Genomic DNA, 11180 nt, shown 5'->3' on the forward strand with positions numbered 1-11180 from the left:
CTTGGGTAGAAATCCCCACTTTAAAATATTCCACGGAGAAAGCACTATAGTTGAGAATCTCACCCCAATTTTTGGACCGCAAGGAGAGGCTCCAATAGATTGGATAGCTTGGACATTCCTGATATTCTGCAGGAATGTGGTTCGATGTTCAGGTATCATTCAGGCTGGTTGAGCATCAAAACAACCATATTCTTTAAGGAGAATCTTTCTGTTACTGACTATGTCAGGAGCCTCAATGAGGCTTCCGTGTGGTCCTAGAGGTGCACAAGGTTCTGTGCCCAGGGCATTTGCCCCTTTCACTTCATGGCAGGTTCACCATTGACAAATGAAAATTTTATCCAGTTGGATTTCTGATTTGGTGCATGAGCCTGGAAAAGTGCCATCCATTCGGAATAGATGGTTCTATAATGTCTTTCTGTGTGCTTGTGTGTGCACTGATAAATTTCAAATATATTTAGATTGCAGACTGGGCTGTGCCTCACTTCAGAAATATCGTTCATGTAAACAGTAATACCTGCTCTTTTCAGCAGAGGACAACTATGACAAACTAGATTTCCAGTGGATTCTGTCACAAGTACTTTTACTGGCTCGACAAGCACCTGTTGGAGTGCTGTAAGAGGATTTTCTGCCTAAGGCAGGGGTTTGGACTAGATGACCTATTAGGCACCTTCCAACTCTAGGATTCTATGATTTTGGTCCTCATTTCACTACCAAGCAGCTCAAACTCTTAGAGCCTTGGAGGGCCAGTTAGTTGCTAAAATGTATTCAGACACTGTTGGATTCTACTTTAAACTGTCAGACACTTCCTTTGCAGAATGATAACAAGGTCGTACCAGCACATCCTGGCCTTGGCTTTTGCCATAGATGAGATCAATGAAAACTCTGAAATCTTGCCCAATATCACTCTGGGATTTCATATCTATGACAGCTACAATGTTGCAAGGACAACCTACCGCAATACTCTGGGCCTGCTCTTTCAGTCATCCAGGTTCATCCCCAACTACAACTGTGGCTCCAAGAAAAATTTAATTGGAGTCATTGGTGGACTTGACTCCGATATCTCCTCATATATGTCAAACACCTTAGGTCTTTTCAAGATTCCACAGGTAAGAACTATACTTGGGAGGGCCACAAACACTTTTCTTCATTCCACATGCAAGTCACTCTTCCCTTCTTTTATGATTAGATGTGTCACCAGGTACTCAGGGCAGGAACATTATCTTCTGAAAAAATATATGTAGGATTAAAGAGATAAGTGAAATCTAAGAATTTTTCTATTTTTGAGTATATCAGATGGCACAAACATTTCAGCCTTCCCAAACTTTTTTTCCCCCCTCAAAAAAATAAAAAATAAATAAATTGAATTATCTTCTGTCGAAGTGGGACAAAATACACAGTTTTTCTTTAAACAGTTTAAAGACTGGAAAGTACATTTATAATTCAATCCAAGCAGCCATCAGGATTTCTATCTTTAAAAAAAAGTGAATTAGAAATTAACTTCTAAGCGAGTACATAGTATGAATTTCAAATAATCCTATTTCATGCCTAAAGTAACTGGATTCTATTTTTCAAGTTTTCCTATGGCTCATTTGAACCAGAAAAGAAGGACAATTCCAAATTCCCTTCCTTTTATCGCATGGTCCCCAATGAAGCCCTTCAGTACTGGGGAATTGTCCAGTTATGTCTGCATTTTGGATGGAAATGGGTCGGCCTCCTTGCTATGGATAATGAAGCTGGAGAACATTTCTTACAGGTCTTGGAACCCATGCTGTCCCAAAATGGAATTTGTTCAGCTTTCACTGAAAGGGAAAAAGGGCTAATTCATGCTGTGACAAAAACTGAATTTCTCAAAAAACTTGTGAACCATATGCCAGTGTTCCTGGAGAGTAAAGCCAATGCAATTGTTTTCTATGCGGACATTCCAAATACTATATCATTGACGACCGCTATGTGTGCTATAAATATGATTCCTCTAGTCATTCCTGGATTTAAACCCCCTGAAGGTAAATTGTGGATTATGACAGCCCAGATTGATTTTACAAGCAACATCTATTACAAGATAGTTAATACTCAGCCATTCCGTGATGCTCTCTTCCATGGTGCTCTTTCCTTCTCAATTCATTCCAATCAGCCTGCTGGATTCACAGACTTTCTTCAGAATATAGACCCTTTGGAGGATAAAAATAATGACTTTATGAAGATGTTCTGGGAGCATGCATTTGGCTGTTCGTTCCCAAAACGTGGTGTGCCTCCAAAGAGTAGAAGACAATGTACTGGAGAGGAGGAGCTGGAGGGCCTCCCAGCACCTGTTTTTGAAATGAGCATGACAGGCCACAGCTATAGTATCTATAATGCTGTCTATGCTGTGGCACATGCCTTGCATCTCCTGCCTTCCCCCAGAGCCAGATATGAAGAAAGAGGGAATGGAAAAAGACTGAACCTGGAGCCCTGGCAGGTAATCCTGTCAATTCAATGTTACCATTTTACTGTGAGTCCTCAGGTTCCTGAAAGGTGATAGCTGACTGGTTGCGTTCCCCAAGTTCCCCTGTTTATTTTTCCTGTGCATTTTCTCTGCATTTCCTCATTTCTCTGCATTTGGGGGCAGTTGCTGTGCCATTTAGATGCTGGGAGCAGGAGGTCTGCAGTCCTCTGCTCTGCAAAACATCATTTTTTGTGTTAAAAAAACTAGGTGTTAAAACCTAGCGCTAAAAGTTCCAAGCTGACAAGAAGGAGTGCTCTCTTTGTTCCAGCAGCCCAAAGCCCATGTATTGGGCTCTGGGTGGAAGGGACTCACTGAAGATTATTGAAAATGTTGGATTACTGGGTAACCCTGAAAAGACAGGAATAAGTCTAGCTACAGATCATCAGTGCTTATGGTTTTTTTGCCATTTGTACTCCTTCCACAATGCATTCAGGCCTCTTCAGCCTAGAAGAGAGGCGCATGAAGTGGGGCATGATTGAGGGCACAATCCTAACCAACTTTCCAGCATTGGCATAGCTGTGATAGTGGGACATGTGCTGCATCCTGCAGATGGGGAGCAGTCACGGAGGCCTCCTGAAGGTACGGCAATGTTTGTTCCCTTACCTCAAAGTTGTATTACCCTTATGTCGGTGCTGGGAAGTGAGTTAGGATTGCGCCCAGAGACATACAAAATTATGCCTGGGAAGGACAGAGTGGATAGAGAGATGCTCTTTTCCCTCTCACACAACACCAGAACCAGGGAACATCTGCTAAAATTGAGTGTTCAGAGAGTTAGGACAGACAAAAGAAAATACTTCTTCACTCAGTGTGTAGTTAATCTGTGGAACTCCTTGCCACAGGATGTGGTGATGGCATCTGGCCTAGATGCCTTTAAAAGGGAATTGGAGAAATTTCAGGAGGAAAAATCCATCACGGGTTACAAGCCATGATGTGTATGTGCAACCTCCTGATTTTAGAAATGGGTTATGTCAGAATGCCAGATGCAAGGGAAGGCACCAGGATTCAGGTCTCTTGCTGTTTTGTGTGCTCCCTGGGCATTTGGTGGGCCACTGTGAGACACAGAAGCTGAACTAGATGGGCCTATGGCCTGATCCAGCAGGGCTGTTCTTATGTCCTCAGATTTAACTTGCAGCTGGTCCTTTTAACATGCAACACGAAGTGCCTCAGCACCATCTGCTCACATAAATTGTAAGTGCAGTTGGGAATACCCCTTTGCTAAGTTTATTTCCTCCTTATCTACCTTTTGTGGGGAAAAGGCATTGTAACAAGAAGACTTAGAGAACCTTGGCCACACCGCAGGCAAACCTGCATTTTGCTTTCAGAACACATTCTGAGACAGCCTTAATTCACTGCCTAGTTCCTACGTAAACAGGATGGGAGACAGTGCTTTGAAGACACGCTTTTTATCTAGGAATGTATTGTGGTCAAACTAGAGCCAGCTAATGTTTATCTTTAAACAAAAGTAACCCAGCTTATACTGTGCTCTTTGAGACTCAATAAAAAGGCTTGTGGGGGGTGCAGCGGAAGCTCCTTCTTCAGCTCCAGCCTTCCCTCCTGCGTCTACATTTGAATCCTTGTCTGCCGTCTTATTCATAGCTCTGACTTCCGGCTACTTCAGTTTCTTTTCCCAAAGTTCCTTCAGTGCTTCTGCTTTCTGCACTCCCTCAAGCAACAGGGCCTAAGCCTTGGGTGCTTCCCAAAGCAGCATTGCACTGCTACAACCTTTATCAACCATTTCATTTTTCCCTTTTTGGTTAGACTTTTAGTAATTTGTTTACAGTATACATGAACATTGAGTCTTCACAGTCTGTGGAATGGGAAGCACTGTGGATTGTCACATCTACTTCCTCTGCAAGTGCTAGTATGAGGAAGATTTTGATAGAAAACACAGAGGTTCAATTTTTATTTTTTTTTTTAAAGTTGGGGCTTTGCCCAGCTAGCCCCTCTCTTTAGCCTGATCTCCTGGCTGGTGGCAGAGGTGACACTGTACCAAGGCTTTTCTGCATTCTGCTGAGTGTCCAAGCAGGGGAAAGAGGGGGGGGGGCAGGAAAGGTATGAGTGTGCTAACCACTAGGCCCTACTGCCCTGGATCAGCCCACAGATGCTGAGAACCCCTCCCTCTACCATGACACGTGGTTCTTTTCAGATGTTCTCCCAATCAGCATCATAACCAACTCATGCAATTAATTGGCATAGAATCTGGCTATGATCTTTCCTTTACATGCTCCCTAAGGAAGCTATGGTCGAATATAACTTGTCAAAGAATAATCCATCAAACCCTTTTCACTCTAAGAAGGAAATTCATATAGGGAATTCCATTTAGAACAGCTTACTAGGAATATTATTGTAGGTTTTAAACCTGATGCTTTCATGCCTCTTTCCACCCAGCTCCACTCACTTCTTCTGAGGCTCTCGTTCAACAACAGTTGTGGAGAGGAAATTAAGTTCAACGAACAGGGAGAATTAGCAGCTGGATTCGATATTACAAACTTGATCACTTTCAGGAATGACTCCTATGTCAGAGCCAAAGTAGGGAGTTTGAATCTTCAGGCTGATTCGGGCATAACATTTGCCATTGATGTGGATGGAATTGAGTGGCCTGACTATTTTATTCAGGTTGGGAAATCTTGTTTTTTGCAAGTAAATATTTCCTGTCAAAATTTGAAATTTTGTTTTACTATGTGCAGAGAGACACAGGTAGGTGGCAGTGGGTGTCTGGGGGTCCAGTTCCTACTCACCTGTTGATTTCCCTGCAGTCCTTAGAGGTACATTTAGTCGAATCTTATCATTTCCACCACCACCTCCATGGATGCACCAGCACCAAAACCACAACCACTGCATCCTAAGGTGGGGGTCAGTTGCAGAGGTCTTCTCCAGGTAAGGGAACAATAGTTCCTTTACTCAGGGGTAAATATCCACAGCACAGAGAGGTATATTCAGACCTTGAACATCTATTTTGCTGTCACAATTCTGTACTGACCTGTGTGCAGGATCAGGTCCAGGAAGGGGATTAAGATATCCAGTGGGATGAAATCTTCAGATCTCCTGCCCATTCCACCCCTCCGCCCCCCCAGTTGCCCTCTTTCCATCCCCTCCTGCCTCTCCTGATGTTTTGCTACTTGCACTGACTACTTAGTGGCAGTCAGTGCCAGTGTAAGAAGAGAACCAACACAGCATGGCTTGGTGCAATAAGCATAAGATTGGGCCCTGAGTTTTGGAAGTGATCAGCTGAATACAGGCTCCCGGTCAAGAAAACAACAACAAGGCCAGGTCAAGAAAACAACTGCTACCTCCTCCTTCTTGACCTCAATACACCAGGGCTCCATCCAAGTGTGGAAACTGTTATCATCCTCTATTTGTGTTTATGTCTATGTCATTAATAATTTTGAGTACATTTGAGCAAATGTGCCACCTGTGAGCTCAAGGATAGTATTATACACTTTCATCACCCCTCTTCTTAACTGGCACATCATTTGTACACCAAAACTCCCCAAACATGCTTGGTGTTAATGGTAAAACTTCCTTGATTTGACAGGTGCCGCCCTTGTCTCTCTGTAATGATAACTGCCCACCTGGTTCCAGCAGGAAAAGGAAGGAAGGGGAGAAATTTTGCTGCTATGATTGTGCTCCGTGTCCAGAAGGGAAGATCTCAAATCAAAGCGGTAAGCTGAGTATAGCTAAGAAATTTGAATCGGATTAATCCTCTTTAACCCCTCTCCCCCGCCTCTCTGGAACAGCCTTCCGCTGGAGCACACCCTGCATCACGAAAGGGGAAGTCCCAGTTGTCTCTGCGAGATTCTTGGTTCCCTTGCCCCAGGGGTACACTGCCATGAGGGGACAATTTTGCTGGGGCAGGTCCGAGCTGACTTGGCAAACTGGATTCAGTTGCAGACCTGGCCCCTGTGCTGCCCTGGGACCACAACATGCCACCCCCTGCAACACGCTGCCACTCCCGTTGATACGTACACACCCTATGAAGCCTCACACAATGTTCCCAGGTGCTCTGAAAGCATTCTGAGTCCTCCGGAGCACCATTAAACAGGGCACTCCGGAGAACTCAGAAGGCTTCCAGACCACCCTTGAATACAACACGGGGCTTCTGCCTGCCCCCAGAATGGCTCTGAGGGGCAGGTGGCCACAGCAGTGCTGCAGCAGGCACAGAGGTTCCACCCCCACGGGGCCCACAGGCATGGCACCTGGGGCTTTTGCCCCCCCCGACCCTCTCCAGGACTGCCACTGGGTGGGTTGAGGCTGGGAAAAAGGATAGGATATCAGCAAAGATGCTGCAGCTGATAATGCCCCCTTCCCATTCTTGACACACATTCCATCACACCCCGATCTCTACCCTGTTCATCCCACCCCCCTACCCATTCTTCCCACCAACCACCACCCTTCCAGCAGCACAGCAGGATCATAAGATTGGGCTGCTAGTGTGTCAAAAGCACTGACACTCTTGGAAGAACAGGTAGTAGTTTCTGGTAACAATTATAGTAGCTTGAAGGTGGAATGTGTTCTTTTTCCAGACATGGATTACCTCCCCCCAGCCCCGTAAGAACTTAGAGCGTCTCAAACTCTCCCCAAGAGTTTGAAAACTGCTGCCTTAGAAGAACAGAATCTTAGATTTTTTCGTGTTCCTTTTTCAGACATGGATTACTGTATTCCTTGCATGGAAGGTCATTACCCAAACAAGCAGCAAGATGGATGCATTCCCAAGACACCAACCTTTTTATCTTATGCAGAACCCCTGGGCATGACTTTAGCTGCCTTGGCTCTTTTCTTTGCTGTGATCACAGCTGTGGTGCTGGGAATCTTCATTCAGCAAAGGGACACTCCCATTGTCAAAGCCAACAACCGCAGCCTCACATATGTTCTTCTCACTTCCCTCCTTCTTTGCTTCCTCTGCTCATTGCTCTTCATCGGAAAGTCTACAAACACAACCTGCCTTGTTCGGCAAACAGCCTTTGGCCTCATCTTCTCTGTTGCTGTTTCGTCTGTCTTGGCCAAAACCATCACAGTGGTGGTGGCATTCATGGCCTCCAAGCCTGGAAACATTTTCCGGAAATGGGTGGGGAAAAGATTGGCACACTTTATTGTCTTATCCTGCACTCTTTTTCAAGTAGGCATTTGTGCTGCTTGGTTGGCTGTTTCTCCTCCATTCCCCGAGCTGGACATGCACTCACAGATTAGAGAAGTTGTAGTGGAATGTAATGAAGGTTCGGCCACCATGTTTTACTTTGTCCTGGGCTACATGGGCTTCCTGGCCTCTGTCAGCTTCAGTGTGGCTTTTCTAGCCAGGAAACTGCCAGACAGTTTCAATGAAGCCAAATTCATTACCTTCAGCATGCTGGTCTTTTGCAGCGTTTGGGTGTCCTTTGTGCCAACCTACCTGAGCACAAGGGGAAAAGCCATGGTGGCTGTGGAGATCTTCTCCATCTTGGCCTCCAGTGCTGGGCTACTAGGCTGCATCTTTTCTCCCAAATGCTACATCATTATCCTGCGGCCTGATCTGAACAAACGAGAACAGTTAATAAGACGACAACAATGATGTATCTAATAATCAGTTTTTTTTTTCCTTCAGTGTCCTGTCTCTGACATATGGAAAGAGCTGGTGTTCTGTCCAAAGGTGAAGCCTGGGATGATTATACATAAGAATCTAATCTACGCACCCCCCCCTCCAACAAAATGACTGTGATGTGTACCTAGGATAAAAACTCTCAGTTTAAACATTGTGAAAATGTACTTATGCCATAGGTTGCATTTTTCTTGGTTTCCTGGCAGAAGCTCAGGGTGAAATTTTGGAATAACAAGAGCTGAACCCAGAGTATCCTTCTATTTTATTGTTAACTTAAAACTATTAAAATAAATGTTTTACTTTGAATTATTTTATTCATAATCGTCTTCGAGTCAGGAACAGTGGCTTCAGAATAGAAAGGGGGTATGAGTCCCATGGCTAATCACGTCTCAGTGGCTTTCCGTCTAGTCCCTGGCATAATACTATCAAACAGTTACAGTGCACTGTATAATATTGAAAATTGTGCGTCTACATTTTCTCCTTTATCCATATTACAACAATTCATTGAGGAAGATCAGGATAATTACTATCTAATTGCAGAGGCCGAACCTGAAAGTTAAAAGAAATGGTCCTTTCAAAGGTTAACTACCAAGTTCTGTGGTGATGGAAGAATTTTAACTCTGCCCTTCTCCCAATTGGGCTAATAGAGGATTCCTTTAGAACAGGGGATGAGCAAACCCCTGCCTGCGGGCCATTTGTGGCACTAGGGGACCCCAAATCAGGGCCACAGGGAGACCCCAGTCTCCAATGAGCCTCTGGTCCACGTTGGCCCATTCTGGCCTGCAACTGCTGGTCGCAAATGCCAGACACAAGCTGTGGGCCAAATTAGAGCAAGGCCTTTTATAGTCTCCATGTGTTTTTTGCTTTTCCCTGGGCCTGATTTTAAATGCCTTCCCATTGCCTCTGAACAACTAATGTCTCCTTGGGTTTCTGGCTTGGTCTGTATGTTTTCACTGTGCAAGAGGTGTGTGGCAAACAGTGCATAGTTCTCATGTGGTTCCACATGCCTTTGGGCACAATCCTAACCAATTCTACTCAGAAGTTAATCCTATTTTGTTCAATGGGGCTTACTCTCAGGAAAGTGTGGTTAGGAGTACAGCCTGTATTATAGTTCTCATGTGTATTATAAATAAGCTCAATCAAATTCATTCATTCATATAAGTTCCGTGTCTAATGTATTCATTTATGAAAATATATGTAAATTTATTCAAATTTGAAATGTAAATTAATTCTTTTTTCCCGGCCCCCCAACACAGTGTCAGAGAGATGATGTAGCCCTCCTGTCAAAATGTTTGCCTACCCCTGCTTTAGAGCTAAACAGGTTTTATCAAGCAACAGCACACAATGCCTGTGCTTGATAAAATCTGTTTTGCTCTAAAGCAGGTGTGGGCAAACATTGCCTGCACTTGTGGCATTGGCCACTAGTTACAATAGTGTGTTAAACCAAGCGCACTCCTAAATCAGAAAATTAGCATCATCGTATTTCGGGATATTTCACACTAGAATGGAAAGTGTCCTGTGTGTACCAAAACTGGCTTCTGCAGCAGCTGCAGTCCTGCAGCTGTGTCTCTGAGCTCCTGTACACGTCTTCATGGTAAGCACATCCACAAGCCAAAGAACTACTGTAGCAGGCCGGTTTCCCCCCAGATTTGACACTGTGTTAAGGAGTGTCCTGTCTGTGTTCCTGGGCCTGGTGTGTATGATTTTCAGCTGTAGCCACCGTAGTGTGTCTGCAGTAGTGTCCCCAGCAGGGCCTCTGAGAGAAATTTTATCAAGGGGTACAAAGTTTCTTTGGGGCCCCTTCCCAAAGAGGAAGGGGATGAAACCAAGTCAGGGGTGGCAATGGGGTGGGTAGAATGGGGCAAAACAAAGGGAAAGTGGCAAAAGCCAGAATAGGAGCCAAGGTCTACCAATCTTCCAATAGATAGGTCAGGTCTACCTGTCTGCCTGGCATTGACAGCATCCCACATGCGCAGTGAGTCTCGGTCCCCTCCTTTGGCTCCTGGGCCCTTTTGTGACCCTGGGCCTGGGCACAAATTACCCCCTTTACCCCCCCCCCCAGGCCCTGGCCCCCAGCATCATGTGCAGGCAGCAAAGTCAGGTGAGATCAGAAAATGTACGATACTAGGACATTTCTGGTTCCCCTCCTTAGGCTCTTGAACCCCTTTCTGACCCTTGTTCTGAGTACAAATTACCCCCTTTAGCCCCCCTCTCATACACCCTGACAGCAGGGCATGATTTTGGCAACAATCCTGTGTACACTTTCCTAGGAGTAAGCTTCATTGAATATAACAGAACTTACTTCTGAGTTGACATGTATAGGACTACAACTTTCATTTGGTTTTAGAAACTAATTTAGGTTCCAGACTGTGATGGGGTTTTTTTTTTGGGGGGGGGGGCGCTAACCATCGCTGACACTTTATAGGCTTTTTTCTGTTCTTTTCTAATTGAAGGAGAAGAGGTTAAGGCTGCAATCCTAACCACACTTTCCAGAGAGTAAGCCCCATTGAACAAAATAGGACTTACCATAGATACTCGCCTATAGTACGTGAAATTTTTGCTTTGGAAAGCAGTGGGAAAGCATGGGAAATTTTTGCCCATGGAAAGCAGTGGATCTACTTCTCAGTAAAAAGGGTTGCAAATATATGCAGCTCCATCTCTCTGCTGTGAATTGAATTGCACACTCCCAGTTATGTGGTGTGGGTTGTATGTTGTACGTAGAGCTTCTGGCTTAACACACCAGACACCTTAAAGGTGGATTTGATTCATGGTTCTCCTGCAGTGGTTCCCAAACTTTTTCACTTGCATATCCCTTGGCAGCCCATTTCCATAAATTGTACCCTTCATATGAACAGCCTATCCTCCTTACCTACTTTACCCAGGCTTTGCGCACTGGAGAGGACACTGTTCCAGAACCACCATTCAGAGCGCGATACCAGAGTCTTCCGAGACTAAAGGATGCCAACATGATGTCTGCCGTATATGAGGTGATATCCCAGTCAAGTCCACCAATGACCCCAAGTAAATTGTCCCTGAAGCCATATAGATCTCAGTTTGGATACAAATGTCCACTGTCTGCTATCCAGCCTCATCTCTCCAACCACACCTACTAGCAAAATCAATTTA

General features: G+C 44.8%; 1 protein-coding gene across 1 annotated transcript; it reads left to right on the plus strand.

Annotated features, from left to right (window-relative positions):
- Positions 1–2017: 2017 nt before the first annotated feature.
- On the plus strand, positions 2018–8027 carry LOC136653707 (vomeronasal type-2 receptor 26-like). Its single transcript, XM_066630589.1, has 4 exons — positions 2018–2455; positions 4871–5098; positions 6018–6144; positions 7126–8027. Exons 1-4 carry the CDS (start codon positions 2018–2020, stop codon positions 8025–8027), a joined length of 1695 nt encoding a protein of 564 aa, XP_066486686.1.
- The last annotated feature ends 3153 nt before the right edge of the window (positions 8028–11180 follow it).

Source organism: Tiliqua scincoides, chromosome 5, assembly GCF_035046505.1.
Source record: "Tiliqua scincoides isolate rTilSci1 chromosome 5, rTilSci1.hap2, whole genome shotgun sequence".
Lineage (NCBI taxonomy): Eukaryota > Metazoa > Chordata > Lepidosauria > Squamata > Scincidae > Tiliqua > Tiliqua scincoides.

Coding starts and splice junctions, on each gene's coding strand:
- LOC136653707 (XM_066630589.1), top strand. CDS start 2,018: ATGACAGCCCAGATTGATTTTACAAGCAACATCTATTACAAGATAGTT. Junction 2,456..4,870: donor TGAACCTGGAGCCCTGGCAG/GTAATCCTGTCA, acceptor CTTTCCACCCAG/CTCCACTCACTTCTTCTGAG. Junction 5,099..6,017: donor GGCCTGACTATTTTATTCAG/GTTGGGAAATCT, acceptor TTGATTTGACAG/GTGCCGCCCTTGTCTCTCTG.